This window comes from Condylura cristata, unplaced genomic scaffold, assembly GCF_000260355.1.
Source record: "Condylura cristata isolate star-nosed mole 26May11 unplaced genomic scaffold, ConCri1.0 scaffold00023, whole genome shotgun sequence".
Taxonomy (NCBI): domain Eukaryota; kingdom Metazoa; phylum Chordata; class Mammalia; order Eulipotyphla; family Talpidae; genus Condylura; species Condylura cristata.
The window spans coordinates 32,125,461-32,142,934 of NW_004567124.1; the positions used below are offsets into that span (position 1 = coordinate 32,125,461).

The 17,474-nt window shown below is 41.6% G+C and overlaps 1 protein-coding gene across 1 annotated transcript in view; it reads left to right on the top strand.

Annotated features, from left to right (window-relative positions):
- The window catches only part of RYR3 (ryanodine receptor 3), a 358,818-nt gene that overhangs the window by 87,116 nt on the left and 254,228 nt on the right, over window positions 1-17,474 (top strand). The window contains exons 11-12 of the mRNA XM_004687571.2: window positions 10,928-11,101; window positions 14,927-15,048. Coding sequence (XP_004687628.1) covers window positions 10,928-11,101; window positions 14,927-15,048 — 296 coding nt within the window. The remainder of the gene's footprint in view (window positions 1-10,927; window positions 11,102-14,926; window positions 15,049-17,474) is intronic.

Genomic DNA, 17,474 nt, shown 5'->3' on the forward strand with positions numbered 1-17,474 from the left:
GATGTTTTATGGTTTTGTATGGTTTTGGGTCTTATGTCTAGTTCTTTAGCTAGTACAACTCCATTTTGAATTGGTTTTTGTGTAAGGTATGAGGTAGTAATCTAACTTCATTTTTTTTTTTTTGCACATAGCAGCCCAGTTTTCCCATCACCACTTATTGAACAAACTTTCTTTGTTCCATTGCACATTCTTTGCTCCTTTGTCATAGTTAGGTGTGCATAAAACTGTGGGTTTATGTCTGAGTTTTCTTCAAATCCTTTGGTCTGTATGTCTATTCTTGTTCCAGTACCATGCACTTTTGAATATCATGGCTTTGTAGTATAGTTTGAAGTCTGGGAGTGTGATACTTCCATTCTGTTTTGTTTTAGTCAGAAGAGTTGTGGTTATTCAAGGTCTTTTGTGGTTCCTATAAGTCTCATAATGCTGTGCTCTAACCCAGTGCACCACCAGGCAGGACCCAAGAGAAAATGACTTTAAAGGAGAATGGGGGTCTCTCCCTGGTGGCTCAGCGGGTTAAAGTACCACCTTATGAAGCTCTTTGAAGCCACTGTAGCACGAGTTTGATCCCCTGTCAGGGAGCTGACCCACATGGCGTGTCAGACCTCTCCTGACCGCCTTAGCAGTATACTTTGTCAATCTGCCTGTTCTGCTCCCCACTCTCTCTGGTGATTCCGCTCATCTATGACACTTCTGGCCTGTACCCCAGTTCTGTAAGCATAAATAAATAAATCTTTTAAAAATAAATAAAGGAGAATGGGAAGCCCTGGAAAACAAAAAGGTCACAGGAACAACCATGCTCAGAGGCTAATGGAAAGTGTTTTTGTTGTTTAATACATTCTAAATTGCTTTTAATATCCTTATGCTGTACGTTCTATGCTTGTAAACCAAAGGATTACATAGAGGTTTGAGTTTCATTTGTTGAAATCAAGGAAGTAATTTCTTTCAGAGATGTAATGAAAGTATGGTTCTGGATTTGCATTATGCAGTTACTCATACCTTCCTCATCCTTTTCCTATTTCCTCTCTCTAGATCTCTTAGTTTTCTCTTTTCCATCCTCACTCTTCATTATGAGTGCATCCTCTGGTAGTTGATGAAATGCAAATGGTGCAGCTTCTTTGCCATTAAATGCTCATAGAGATAGCTGTGTTTTAAAAACCTCCTTCTTGAAGGTTCAGCCAGGTTGTGATTCTGCATAATTCAGACTTGGATCTAGTTGAATGGTTAGAATTGCATGCTGAGCTAACTTCTGACAGGCAGTTGGATGCCCTGTCACTTTTTAATTGTTCTGGAAAGCCAGCCAACCATAAGAAAGGCTTTGCACAGAAACAGGCATGCTTACCAGAGAGTGTGCTCCTCCAAAGGACAGACTGGTTGGCTCATTTTCCCCTTTGGGGAGCTTCATCAATACTTTCATTCTTCTTTGCTCTTTCTCAGAAATTGATCTTGACTTGTGTTCTCAACACAATTTCTGCAAAAGGTTATTGATGGTTCTGCCCACATAGGACTGCATGAGAGGCTGACAGCTGAATTTCCCATGGATCATCTGTTCCCCCGTGAATCAGAGGACTGCCCTTCCCTCGATGAGGAGGCTCAGACTCCTCTTTCCTTCCCTGCTTGTGGTCCTGTCATTTTTAGGCAGAGATTCTCTTTGGCATATAGGTTTTTACTCCCCAAATTGCCTAATACAAGAATTAGGCATTTTTTCCCCACACCTATGTTTCAAATATTTTTTTTAAATGTGAGCTTCCTGCCTGTATCTTCCTAAATTCCCCCTCAAACATCCATGTGCTGCTTTTCTACTGACATGTGGCTCCTTGACTTCATTCTGTTTTCCTGGGCAGCTCTCTTTCATGCTATCATCACTTTTGTTCTTTAACATTTCCAGCACAAAGATTTTTAATCAAATGTTTACCTAAGCAGGGAAGCATTTCATCTCCAGGAAGTGATTTAGGGAATTGCAACTGACTCAAAGGGGCAGTGAAATGGAGCAACAAAAGAGCCTTGGGAACAGAGAAAAGCAAAATCCCATTCCTCCCCCAAGAAACACCTTGGAATGCGGTACAGGGGTGAGGGCAGGTATGGATGAGTACAGAAGAGGCAGAAAACAAGACATGATTCATCATGGCCAGTGACCTGGCAGATGCCTGTCTGAGAATGCCAGCTTGGCTTGTCCTTACTCCAGCACTTTGCCCTGCTGTCCTCGGCCCCCGTGGATGTGCTGCCCCGGGACAGGAGCATGACACTGAGGCCTTTACCAATTCAGCACACATTCTGCAGAATCACATGGCCTTCCAGGCAGCTGGCAGGAGCCTGTCCAAGAGTGTTCCTCCTTTCCCGCTCAGTACCGTGCCATGGTTTCTGGGGAGCCCAGAGCACCATGAAGAGGTCTCTGAACAGTCCTTTGCTTTGCATCACTTCTGGACTGTGAACACATTTACCCTCAGTGCTTATCTCCCAGCTCCCTCCACTTCCATGCCCATGCAGATGAGCAGCTGAGGGCTAGAGATCACCAAGGCATTGTGGGGCTGCCAGTGGAGCAGAGCTTCACATAAGAGTCACCCCAGAGTCACACTGTCCTGTGCACTCGGCAGTGTGGTTACATTTCCTCAGAGTCACTATGTCAGAGGTTTTTAATAACTCTCGGTACAGCAGGATTCAGCCCAGCTACCTTCATTTTCATTTGAAAAGAACTGAAATTAAAATGACCTAGGCTCAGAGTGGACCAAAATAAGACGATGCTCCCACAGGAGATTGCCACTTCTGTGGGTCATTGTGGGGGCTGGGCCCTTGGCATCTTAACTGTAAAGTCACATAAAAGGAAGGAGGTGTGGGGAGCACAGAGTCGTGCTGTGCACAAGCCAGTGAGCCCTTGGGAAAGAGTGCTTGTGATGCCTTCTCTGAGCCAAATTCCTCCCGGTAAATATGTTCCCACATTCCCGTCACATGTGGTGCAGTGTGTGTCCCCTGACTGGGGTGTAGCGATGGCCCCCATTAGAGAAATCTGACTCCATTGTGCCACTGTGAGGGTGCTGCACCATCTTGCCAGCGTTTGGCCTCCCCAGGTATGAGAGAGCAATGGCAGACCATGTTCCGAGCAAGCAATTCAGGAGGGCCTCGGGGTTCCCCTAACAGAGTGTGGGTAACTCGGTGGGCAGCTTGACAGGTAGAAATGTGACTATGGTATGGTGGTTTTCATCTGTGGGATAGACAAACTGGAAGGCGGATTGTCCTCTTGAGAGGAGTACTGTTTGGGCTCTCCTGTTCTTGGAACATGCTGGGTTAGCTGAGATGTGAGTCATTTCGAGTGTTGGACTTCACACCCTTGTTTCCTCCCAGGCTGCCCTAGCCTGGGACAGCTACCACTGTGATAATCACCTTAACAGCCTTAGCAAGCTGCTCTTATGGGGAAGGTGCCCTTGTAAATCTTGTTTGTTTGTTGTTTGTTTAGTATATTAACAATATATTTACTATAGTATTTACATATATAATTTTACATTTTTGTTCATTTTTGTACAGTGTTTGATTTCTCCTCTCGGGTGTAGTCCCCATAGAATTCCCACCACCAAGTCATCCACGCACCATCTCCATAGTCTCTCATGCTCTTCCCTCCCCTGTTTTCTCTCACTCCCACCACCTCCCATGCTGTATATATGCGGTTTATAGTTTGCCTGCTGGTCTTGTTTTTTTTCCCCCTGACTTTCGTTTGATTTCCCAATACTCCTTCTGTAGTCTTGCACACACAGGATAGGGCAAGGCTGAAGCTGAGCCTCAGTGGTAAGTGGTAAAGCTAAGCCCTGATAATCATTGGCCTGGCCCATGTACAGATGAAATGAAGCTGAAGTCCTTGAGTAAGTTATGTGAGTATAACTTGAAGAATGATGAACAGAACATGCCCTTGGTCAAAATTCTTTCTTCCTTCTCTTTCAGTAGGAGGATGGAACTCAGACAGAAAGTGTGGAGTGAATTTTTGCCTCTGAATGGCAGCATGACAAACTCCACTGTAAATCTGGAAATGGTGTGTATAAGTTAGAACACAGCTTCCAGGTCCCCCAGATCTGGACTTGACTCCCATCTACCACCTGTGAGATCCAGAGCATAGTTCTTAACCTATTAGAGTCTGACATAAAAGATTATCTGTATTCTGACCTCTCCCTGCCCTTCCATCATATGTATTGCCACTTGCTTATGATTGCCTGCAGCTCTGGCATCTATCTATTGCTCTCGCAACATAGTTTTGTTTGGTTTTTCTCTCTGGTCTTTACCTGGAATACCTTTTACCCTCTACTTGTCCTTATTAATGAACTCTTTCTCATCCTTCCAGATAAGAGTCAAATGCCCCTTAGAGGAAGGAGTCTCTTCTATTGTCCTCTAGTAGGCCCTTGCTCTTGATTCTGTTACAACCATCACTCATTCAGCCAAGTGCCCCAGATGACACATACTTTTCCTCTTTTTTGCACCCCAGCAACCTGACAGTGCATGTCATTGTATTTGAAAATTGTATGTTCAAGGGAAACATAAATGTTCTCATGCGTAAAATGCAAAGTAAAATCCATGTCACCCCCATCATCTTCATAGAAATACTGTCATCATTGTGTAATCACTCACATCATAACACTATCCCTGTAAACATTCAATGAGACAGATCCAACTAAGTTAAACTTCCTTGGACACAATTTCACATCATTTTCCTTTGTGGTTGACATTGCAAGGCCATTCCCCGAAGATTATCAAGATAATATTAATTAATTACTCTGGCATGTCAGTACTGTCTGTTTAGATGCCATACCTCACTGTCAGTTTACAATACCAACTTCCTTTTGAGGAAGGGTGAATGAATCATGTTAAAGTAAGTCTTATCACAGGTAGCCATTTATTTTAGTTTTTTTTTTAATGATTATACCATAGTTTTGAATGACAGAGCTAGAATCCCAAGTTTTGCCTGTGTTACTGCATGAGGGCATAGAGCTATCATTATTCCCAGTTAGAAGAATAGCATTCTGTAATTAGTCAGCATTCTTCAAAAATCTAACATGTGCTAAGCACTATGGTCTTAGCCAAAATTAACTTCTCTTTGTACCTTTCAAAAGCTGTCCACTGCTCTCCCTGCTGTGTGTGGAAAGCAGCATCCCTTTAAACTGTATTTTCATGTGTATTTAACCTCAGAAGGCCCTAGCCACCCCCAAACAAGATGACGGCTGGGCTCAATGAGTATCCTTTAGGAATAACTTGGTATCAAGCACTGTCCTTGTGCCAGCCCCTTGCTTGCTCAGTTTACTCACTAAGTTCTCAGTTAGGGAAAGAAATGATGTGGAACAAAGGAGGGAAGGGAAGAGGAGAAGCCTTGTACTTTAAGATTCAAACATCTAGAGACAGAATTGCTTCCTGCAGATCCATTTTAAATGAAATCCACAAAATATTACAATTTAAATGGATGATTGCCCAAGTCTTTGTTATTCAAATGGGACCAAATAGAGAAGCAGTCAAAGAAAACCATTTCCTTTAAAATGGAAAAAAAAAAAAAAAAGCAACCTGGATTTGAATCCTGGCTCTGCCATTTCTCATCCAGCCTTAATGTTCTTTTTATGAAAAATGGGGGTAAAGAAAAGTATCTTACAGGACTGTGGTGAGGACTAAATGAGACCAGGAAGATGTCCTGGAAACATGTTTCCTTATCCACAAAATGGCAATAGTACCTCAAGGTGATTGTGCAGGAACTAACTGATGCACTGAAAGATGAAAGAAAAGGCCCAGTACAGTGACTTCTGCTCAAGAAATTCACCTTCGTGAGGTAGGCAGATGAAAGTTCTCCCCCAGCACTTGAAGGGCCAGCCTTGTCCCCCACTTAGCAGATGCTTTGCAGCCAGTCATGGCGCCAGCCAGGTCCCTAGCAGTGTCCTGCAGTGTGTGAATTTTTAAGGCCCTTCTCATTTTTTAAAGCTCGTATTCTAGATGAGAAATTCAGAATGGTTGAGAAATAAACCCAAAGCTGATTCTTCGAGGTTTCTCTAGAATGATCTAGGAAGAAGTAGGCTGCTGGGACTTATTGATGGCTCACACCAGCTTTGATGAATAGGTCCCATCTTCCTATATCCATTTTTCCCTGCAACATTTGTGGACTTTGGAAAGGTACTTTCTTATCCTCTGTGTAAATAGGAGGGTTAATTGTGTCAAATATAGACTTCACTCAGATCTGTTCCGTCCCAGATATGGTACTAGATATTAATGCCATAGCTTAAATTCAACCCATCTCTTGTCTTGTTTACTTTCAATTCATCCTTCACATCACTGTTGAAATAACTGTTCTAAGACGCAATCCTTATGTTGCATTCCTGCTTAAAATTCTCAGGTGGTTTCTATTAACTGCACTGACTTCTCCCAAAAGGTGTTCAAACAATAATTCTATGAAATTTTTTATGAAAAGCACAATCTTACTTCAAAGGATTGTTTTGGTCCTTCTGCTGGCTTTTCGCTGTGGGGCTCAGAAGAACCCATGCTACACTATCATAATGTCCACCTTGACTCCTAAAGAAGACATGTATCTTTATCCAGGGCCTATTTTCCAGAAAGTCTGTTAAATTGTGAATTTGAAAACCATAAACCTATAGAATGATGCTCAGTTATCATTCAAATTGCTTTCTGAGCTCCCATTTGCCGATCTCTACACATTTACTTCATGGCATGCCAGTCCATAGTCTCCTCTTTCAACTAGCAGAGTTCACACCACTTGTCACTCTGTCTAAACACCCCAGGCAGGATGAGTTATTCTTTCTTTCAACCTCCAAAAGGCACCTTGAATATCACCTTTATCATTACTAGTTTGCATGTGTGAATCTTAAGGTTTATACGAACCCAGGCTCATTTTTCATAAAATGAGATGTATTTTCAACTTCCTTAAATTAAGGAATTTAAGGAAGTAATTTAATTTAGTGGCCTTTAAGCCACTAAAACATTAATACAAGTAGTTCTAAATGTACTAGTAGTAATAGTTACCATTCAAAAAAATTTTTCCAAATGGACTTTGGAATTTCACTACAATTGTCTGTGGTTTTGAAAAAATCACTGAAATTCTGTAATCATCAGTAGAAATTAAGCTCAATAAAGCAAGAGAAATAAAAATTATAGGACCATTGAAATTTTTAAATAAATTGTCTTTAAAGTATCATGTATAATACACATACTGCTTTGTAGACTTTTGGTAAAGCCAAATATTTCGCTCATAGTAGGCACTAGATAAAGATAGTTCCAGTTCCTTTCCTTGTCTTCTACAAATCTTAAGTAAATCTGGAGTGCAGTAATTTAATCATCTTAGTAATAGTAACATAATTTTGATGTGTTAACAAACATTTCCTTAGCTCCCAATGGAAACACAGAATACTGCTTATTATTCTTGAACACATAATTGGCTAGGAAACCTGTTCCTTCTTGAAGTCAGCTAATTATCTAACAGAGGAAAACTTGATCCAAATTGAACAGATACACACCTTGATGCCCATAGGCCATAAAACAAAACCAAATTACTTGTGTGGAATGTGAAGTCACACAAGTCCCACCTTACCCTTGGAGGCCCTTCAGTCTGTAAGAGAACAGAAAGTGTGCCAGTAGAGGATTCATATTGAAGATAGCAAATAGCTTAGAGAGAGGCTGGAGTAGCATGAGATCAGAGAAGATGCAAAGGAGGATCTGGGGAAGAAGGCTTGATGGATGAGATACAAAATGCAGAGATGAGAGGAAATTCCAGGAGAAAGTACAATGTCAGTAAAGGCCCAGAGGAAAGGAACACTTGCAATAACAAGGTAATATGGTCCAACTGGTTAAAGTTTATGATGTATTAGAACTTCAGAAATGAGAATTATATTCTGGAGGGCCTAGGGAGTTATTAAGAGGGGCTGACTGGATTAGCCATCCTTTAGGAAGGTTCCATTTCAAACATTAAGTACATCTGGAACTATGGTCTGTGAACACAGAAAGGAGAACACAAATTTATTCTCAAGGCAGAAAATTACCAACCTGCTGGTGGAAAATCCAGCCTTCTCTATCATGGACCACAATATTTCCTTCACAATAGATCCTCGTTCCTGTGTTTAGGTTTAGGTGAAGTTGGCATCTGTCGGTTTGTATCTGTGTTTTGGTTCTTGTTAGTGCTGCCTTCTTGTTTATATTGGACTCAGAACTGCTGTGACAACCATAGAACTTTGGTGGTTGATGCTGTTTTGTAAAGCAAAGGTACAGAGATGCCCCTTTCAGGATGCTGTTTTGTAAAGCAAAGGTACAAAGATGCCCCTTTCAGAAAAGAGTGATGATCAGTACTCTGACAGACCCCAGGGTTCAACTTATTTTGACAAAGCCACATGTACACAAATGAAGCAGCTATGCTCACTGGTAGTTCGGAAAAATGCACTATGTAATTGAGAGCACTTAGCAATATGCATAGTTGTTTCTATTCAATCATTGCAATGTTCATTGTTTTTATTTCACTGGATTGTCTCTTCTTAAGGAACAGGTCAGCGATGAAAACTGGATCACATTTGAAGTCCTATTACTGGACTGAGTGTTTATAGAGCTATAGGCTATTTCTGTGAATAGAGCTGAAAAAAATAAATTATCTATTTTGTAAAAAAAAAAAATGCATTTTTTTGACCACCTATTTGTGAAGAAATCCTACACATCAAAGTATTTCCAAAGGACTTTCCTTTGGAAATGTTCATTTGGAGAGATAAGTCATATTAGCAATCTAGCCATAGTTTTAGCACATTTAAAATAAGATTTTTCCTGTAAACCATTAAAATTGCTGAAAATGATCCTATGAATGTGTGAAGAATAGCTAATTATGCCTTTATGAAATTTTTTTAAAGATTTATTTATGCATATAAGAACTTGGGAGTAGGACAGAGGTGTGGCTATGGAGGGGGGGCAGGTGGTGTGAGAGGAGACACTAGAGACAGAGTGGGGGGAAGAACAGAACAGGTGGATCTACTGAAATACACTGCTGAGGGGAGGAGCAGGAGAGGTCTGCTGCGCCATATGGGTCATCTCCCTGGCCTGGGATGGAACTAGTGCTATAGTGACTGACAATAGCTTGAGAGTGCTGACTTTAACCATGTGCCACCAGGACAACCTGCTTTTATAAGGTTTGAAGGAAGGAAATGAAAAAGTATTGTGAGGCCTTCCTGTGGCAAAAGGGTTAAAGTCTCAGTACTATCAAGCTATCTCCAGCCACTATAGCATTAGTTCCATGCCAGGCCAGGGAGCTGACCCACATGGCACAGCATACCTCTCCTGACCTTCCCGCTGTTCCCCTCAGCAGTGTATTTCAATCGATCTGCCTATTCTGCTCCCCATTCTAGTGAATATTCTCTAGTGAATATTCTCACCCCCCCACCCATACACACATCTCTGGTATATGCCCCAGTTCTTCTATGCATAAGTAAATAAAATTAAATTTTAAAAAAGTAATGTGTTAGAAAGAAAAAGAATTGTTTGAATATGCATATTTATTACTGGAGTGTATGTTTGTTAAATAATTAATAGAAGCTATGTTCTCTGTATTAGGAATCCAAAAGTAATTAACATCTAGCCCGTGCCCTTGATTCTTTTGTAGTGTAGAAAAAGGGAAGTGTCATATAAATAAGTGCAGTTCTATTATGATGTGCTAATTCTCCTCATTAGGAGAGCGAATCTGTGCTGAGGAAATAAACTAATTCTTCCTTCACAGACGCAGAGGCACCTGAGCAGGTACTGAAGAGTGAGTAGGTATTTGGACTGGTGGAAAATAGCAGAGTTTCTGAATTCGGGCTTTCTGGTTTCAATCTGGCCTCTTTCACTACTTCCTTAGTGACCTTGATCATTTATTTCTCTTTACCTTCATGTTTCCCTCTGTAATTCTGGAATAATATTTGTAGCTTCAGGATAGATCACTATGAAGCCCTTCTACACGTAACAGACTCAGAACTCCGCCTTGCAGGTGATAAGGACTCAGTACATGTGCTGCTGCTGTTCCATCATTAAGAATGATAGTAAAGTTGTCACAAACAGAGGGAACAGCAGGCGATTTTTTATTCTATAAAAAAAAATTTCAAAATGCAGCCTAGCTAATGGCTTTTACAAATGAGCAATTTAACGCAAGGCAGGAGGAAGAAATGGAAATAGAGTAAAACCATTCAGAGACCCTGATGGATGAAGAAAGGGGACAGAGTTAGCACGCACTAGGGATCTACATCATGCCTCATGTCGAGACAGGCAGTTCACGTTGTCATGCAGTGGACATTAGATGCGCAGAAACTCCTTTCTCCATATTAGAGAATAGGGTTAGCGACAGAGTGACAATAGAATAATGAAAACCTACTGACTGCAGTCCACAAGTGAGGAAGACATTAGCTAAAGTAATGGACTAAGGTGCCAATTATTGTATTAGATTTAAGGTACAGCAGCCTCACTACCTACTCAGAGTCTACTTTCTCTGCTGATTTCTACAAATGTGTGTGTATATGTGTAGTTAACAAATATATTTAAAAATCCCAGAATCAGGGTATTTATATGTAAGATTACCATTAACATTATAAAACATACGATTTGCCTGAAATGTTAATTAACCAGCAGAGGGTTAAGGATTAAAGTACTTACATCAAAATGAGGAAAATAGAAAATACAGTGGAAACCCAAAAAAATCAGTAACAAAGAAAGAACCTACCAGCTATTTCCTTTTCTGATGGATTTAAATAATCACCAACGTAGTCAAAACCTAAAAATTTAATGTTTTCACAAATCACAGCAGATAATGGAAACAAACCTTCCTAAAATCTTGGCTTGGACAGGCACATTGTGATTATTTCGGTAATCAGTTCTCTGGCATAAAAATTCTGCAAAAGGTGATTTATTTTCTATTTAATCAGACAGACATGCCTATATTTGTTAAATTTTCTGTAAATAGGAAATCAAGGAGAAATTGGATTCCAGTCACAAGCGAGATATGGAAGGCATGGGAGTTCCAGAAATCAAGTATGGAGATTCTGTCTGCTTTGTCCAGCATATAGCCAGTGGTCTGTGGGTGACCTACAAAGCACAAGATGCCAAAACATCTCGCCTGGGACCTCTGAAAAGGAAGGTAAGGGGTCAGAAAGGCGGAACAGAATTTTTCCACACTGAGCTGGATGCAACCAGGCAAGAGAAGTGATTGTAAGAGTCAGGTGGACATAATGTTTTCTTTCTACTTTTCTTACTATTCTGAAGAGTTACTCTGACAGACTAAACAGCCTAATTTGGTTATTTCTGACCCCAAATTCTCTGTGCTTGTGTGTACACATGTGCACACACACAAACCCATTAAATACATGGAAAGTCTGGGAAGAAGGGGTAGAATTTCTTCCATGTACTCTAAAACTTGAACTAAAGGACTTCTGTTGGTATGCTCCTTTGAGATTATCCACATCACTGCTCCCATCGTTTAAGTGGATAATTGAGTTACTGTGCAATTTGCACAAGGCAGAGACTAAATAGAATCTCTCCAGAGAAGATACAGATTGTATGGTAACACGCCCACAGGAAGAGACTTACAGGAGGATGAGGTCATGTGGAATGATGCAGTCTCACAGAGCACATATTCAGCTCAGAGGGCCAGTACCCCCGGCCACACTAGGGAACTGGCATGAAAACATACACCAACTTTTAGCTAGGAGATCAGTCACTGTGCTCATGTTTCTTTTGTTAGGTACCAAGGATGCCAAGGAACTTTAACCTGACCCTGGATGGGATGGTGTGTGGCACCCAGATAGCAAACAGAGAGCTCCAGCATGACAGGGAAGAGCAAAGCAGGGACATGGCAGAGTGGAAACATCAGGGAGATGGATTGGGAGCTTAGGGTCTGTCAAGTTGCAGTGGTCCTTGAAAATGTAGTAAGCCTTCAATTAAAGACCAATAGATGCCAAGGGCACGACTTTTTTTCCTTGGAAGTGCCTTACAAGATATGGACTTGGGTAGTGAAAGGGTCCCAGAATGAGTTCCAGGAGGCATTGTGTATTGCAGTTGCCTTATGTCAGCCTACTGTGGAGATAAGGAAAAATTTCTCAGAATGCTGATTATGGTAAGAAAGGAAGTTGGGAGCAAAATTGTGTAAAGCAAAACATACCAGGAAAATACCTGGAAAAGGGGAAAGAGATAGACAATAGAATAAATAACAGGCCGTACAAATTAACTTACATGAGCCTAACTCATCCTCTACAGTTATGAAGTGTGGGTAAAGTAAAAATTAAAAAACATTTGAAGTTTTTGACCCTCCGAATACCCAGAACAGCAAACAGAATGCAAATATACCAAGGAGAGCTCCGCCTGGGCCTCCTCTGAGTTGTATCACTAAGGATTGGGCTCTTGTATTAGCTTAAGTGGCCTGGAGAGACAAATTATCCATAATAAAGTCAGCAGCTCAATTTCCCGAGACTCGAGAGGCCAAGAGTCTACAGTAAAAGCAATGACAGAAAAGTGAATCTGAAACTCTCCATGTAGTTTCCCTAGAACTTTAACCTGACCCTGGATGGGATGGTGTGTGGCACCCAGATAGCAAACTGAGAGCTCCAGCATGACAGAGAAGAGCAAAGCAGGGACATGGCAGAGTGGAAACACCAGGGAGATGGATTGGGAGCTTAGGGTCTGTCAAGTTGCAGTGGTCCTTGAAAATGTAGTAAGCCTCAATTAAAGACCAAAAAGCTTCTACCCCAAGAGTAAGCACTACATCTTGGTGATAAGGGCGCATTGAAAATAGACACCTAGAATACACTGCCCATCCACTGGCCTCGCAGAAGAAAATCAAGTCCTCTGTAGAGTGTGAGCATGTCAAGTCTCTACAATTCTTCACACCTCCTAAGGCAACAGTGACATTTAAAGAGTGGAACTTGTGGGTCTTGGCTGTGACAGGGGTGAAAGGGGCACACTTGAATGACCTTTCAACTGAGAGCAGTTGCAGTGTATGGTGTTGGTTTATTGTGCCTGTCTCCAGCCTCTCTCTTCCAGGACCACAGATTTTGGTTCCATGTGACTGGCGGAATGTGCATGTGAACTTGGGAAGTGCTTTTAGAAATGATCTCTAAAATAATGGTCTAATACCCAGACCTTGACAAGATGGCCTGTTCCATTTCATAAGTGGCAGGTTAAGTTCACTCTGGAAATATAAAGCTTGTCCAAATCAGTGTGTGTGTGTGTGTGTGTACACACACACACCCCAAAAACACAGTAACCCAAATAATGAATAAATAATAAACACAGTGAAAAACCTACTGTATGGTATCTCACCCTGAAGAAGCATCCTCTTCCCCTTTGTAGTCTTAGCCTCCTGTGCTCTGTTCTTGTATTATGGGATTCCTTCTGGAGAAAAAGGACCTTAGGAACAGGACTGCAGCAATCAATAACTCAGTAACCTTCCAACAGCTGCATTTCCCCATTTCTCATTACTTTCTTATTTGGCCAGCCAGATTGAATATATTTTCTGAATAAATAAAACCTAAGGATTTCTGACTTTAGGGACCAGAGAGCTGAATCTGAGGCCAGAGTAAACCTGATGGCAATATAGTGACAAATCTAAATGCAAGATTGTTAACTAGTTTCTGGGAGGTTGTGACAAAGCAAGGTTTAGAAATAATAAACCCAATGCTGGGGCTACAGCGCATAGCTATAATCCAGCCTTGTTTCAAAAATGAACATAAACTTTGGCAAATCTGTCTTCTTCTTCCTATGTCATTCCATTTTATCAGAATATGCGTGCAGAAGGGTAAAAAGAAGAGATTTTCATACGGAAAGGAAAATAATTAGTTCATACTAAAAATGAGATCAAAAATCAGTATTCTAAAGCTATTTTCTAACGTCACGTTTTATTTCGTTGACACCCTTCCTCCCCCCTGCAGACACCCCCTAGGGCCTGCTAATGTCCTCCCTTCACTTACATCAAGAGGAAACCATGCCAGGAACTTGAGTTAGAATTTTACTCTGATTTGAACCATGGTCAACCCATCCCAGTAACATCTGCATCTGCTTTTCAAGGGGGAAAAAAAAAATCCACTGATCAGAGGTTGTTAGCTCCAACCAAATATTATATTGTGATGTTACTTATGGTTAGTAGGCCTAGCTTCCAGATAACTGATCTGAGAGCATTGATGCACTGCCCCTTATAAAAGCTTTTAATTAGCATCTCTCATACTCCAAGAACAATGCTAAGGGGTCACATGGTAAAAGACTGACATAATTTATATGTAATCTCCAAACAGTCTGCTAAAATAACCCATTTGCAGGTAGTGAATACAGAGCAAAGGGAGGCTCAGTGACTTGCTCAAGGTCACAGAGCTGGGAAGTGGCATAGCAAAGCTAGAACTCAGGTTGCTGAAACCGGAGCCTGTACTTCCAAAGCCCCTCTCTAGCCTCCCCAAGAAGCAAACTGCTGCCTCGAGCTGCTTCACCAGATGCCTGGCTAACTGACTCAACACCTGCTGTCCTTGAGGAGAGAGGTCAAAGGCTGATCCCCATAGAGGGTTTTATTTTAACTTGTCTAATTTCTTCCTCAGTTTATCTCCAGAGGAAAAGGCTATGGACGAAGTATTTTTTCCATCTCCAAGGACAAGGTTCTGTGTTGATTTTAAAAGAAAAATCTATTACAAAGTATGTTTTCACCCTTTCAAATTGGCCATCTAGGGCCAAAGAATTTATTGTAACTCATATTCTGTTAGCACATAAACTTTTATTTTCATCAAAGTACTGTGTCTCAGGAATGATTCATATGTCAGTAATAGGGCATATGGGCAAAATAACTTTGTAAATGTCCCATTTTCAAAATGGACAAGGGGGACTTGATTGGGGAGAAGGAAGATGTGGGAAACCTCACAAGAAGTTGTGAGTGCACAATGGTGGAACAATGTATAACCTGGGCCAGGTATCCTTTATTCTGTGGTAGGTCATACTCCATCAGGAGGGCCACATGGATGATGGACTGACCCTGCAAAGGTGCCAGCGTGAGGAATCCCAGGCTGCACGAATCATCCGGAACACGACTGCCTTGTTCAGCCAATTTGTGAGGTACATGAGCGCCTTCCCCTGCTCTATTGTCTGGTTTCTACTCTGTGGCCGTCCAGCCCCACTTACCCACCCCTTTTTAATATCATGAGTGTTTTCCATAAATAATTAAACCCCAGCAAAGGATTTTTACCAAACTGGAACTTGTTTCTCACATAAATGACCTCCTACTCGCTTCACTCTTTACCCAACAAATGCCCAAACCTCAGTGGTACCGTGAGTCTTGCCCACCCTCCCCCCACCCCATCTTCTCACAGAAACTACTTGAAGAGAGTTAAGCGTGAAAGTATTTGAATTTCCTTCTGTATTGTGTATGAAAATGGGAAGAGCGAAGCAAAAAGAATCCACACCCTCTGTGCTTTCATAAAAGCTTTCTACATCACTCAGAATTGTTGCTATTGATTGGATAGAGCAAATTTGCATTGAAAAGCCTTGAGTTATGCCACTACATCTGGGTCTTAAGTGAGAAGGGTAACTGAACTGCCTGGTGGGATCTTAATCCCTCCAGCCTAAACAATGCTGTCAAAACTGAACTGTGGATTGTGTCCACCAATTATCAGGAACAATTAATTCCCTCATAAACAACGCGGTATTTCAGGCCATCCCACTCTGTAGAGAAATATCTCTCAAGCCAAGAAGTTTTAAATTGCATGTGTGGGCTTGCATGTAATGAAAAAAAAATTTTTTATACCTTTACTTTTCTTCATCTTAAAACACTATGATCCCAGGCTTGTGTATTAGTTAGAACATATTGGCTAAGCTACTGTTAGCTACTGTGGTTCAGATAAGCTTTTATTCTCTTCTAAGTGATAGCATAGGAAAGTGAGTAGTTTAGGGCAAATTGACAGCCCTGCTACCCATGCTGGGATGCTTCCATTTTCTGCCCTCTGTGTTCTCTAGACAAACCCAGAAGCTTCACCTGAAAATTGGTTAAAGATTCAAGTTCTTGGGTGTCACCCAAACCTACCAAACTGACACCTGGCAAGTAGCGATGCAGAACCCATGCTTAACAGATCTCCAGTTGATGCTGGCAGATGCTAAAATTTCCACACCACTGGCCCTGGAATGGAGGTCTTCACCTTGGCCACATCCTGGAGTTCCCTGGGAAGCTTCAAATTGCCCGGAGGCCAGGTGGCATCTCAGCTCAATTGTATCAGATTCTCTGGGGTGGGAGCCAAACAACAGCTTTTCTTAAAGCTTCCCAGGTGATTCTAATATTTGGCCAAAGCTGAGACCAACTGTCCTGGTATGTTTCCTTCATCCACATGGTCAAAAATAGCTTACCAGCACCATGACTGATCTATCCTGCAAAAAGAGGAATGAAGTAGTGGTGGGCATGCCATCCTTTTTTAAAGATACAACCCAGAGAGCCCTACCTGGTGGCACAGCAGGTTAAAGCACAGCACTAAGAAGCTTAAGCCACTTCTGCATGAGTTCGATACCCGCCTGCCCCGGAGGTGACCCACATGGCGCGGCAGACCTCTCCTGACATGCCCACTGCTCCCCACTTTGTCGATCTGCCTGTTCTGCTCCCTACTCTGTCTCTGGTGAGTCCTCTCACCCTCCACATCTCTGGCCTGTACCCCAGTTCTGTATGAATAAATAAATAAATCTTTAAAAAAAAAAAGATACAACCCAGAAGTAGTCATATCTTGCATCCTATTCGCTAAAACAGTCACATGGCCATACCTCCTGCAGGGAAGTTGAGATATAGACTCCCCTATTGGCTGGTTACCCGCCCCCTACAGCTCAGGACCTCCTCTTGCTAAATTAGAGAAAGGAAAGTGGACATTAGAGGTTTTTCTCCTCAGGATGAAACTGACACCAGCAAGTCAATATTCCTTTGTCTTACTTTTGACTCTGTTGCTGGTTACTTGTGATCTCCGAGCAAATTATTTCCTCCTTTCTATGCCACATTATATTCAGTCATACTCCCTTCTTCAAGGAAAATCTCGAAAAATGAATGGCTTAGCCTAGGCAGATATTGGTGTACAATGTTTTTCCATGGGGAACTGGACTGTCCCCAGAATCAGCACCCTAGAGGTAGACGTCATATGTCTACCCAATTCTTCCAACACTTCTCTCATATCTTTGTTCAAAATCAGTGGCCCCTACCTCATACATATACATATTATAATTGAAAATGGATGGGAGACCTAAATCTTAAGACAAAAAACATAGGCTTACATTTTTATAACCTAGGACAAGGTTATGGTTGTTGCAGTATGATACCAAACACAAGCTCAACAAAAATGTAGCTAAACTGATGTTATAAAAATTAAAAAAAAAAAAAAGTTTTTGGCTACAAAGGATGCCATTAAGAAAGTAAAAACATTGGGCCCTCCCTGGTGGCGCAGCGGGTTAAAGCACTGCACTGAGAAGCTAAAGCCACTTCCGCATGAGTTCGATTCCCGCCTGCCCCGGAGGTG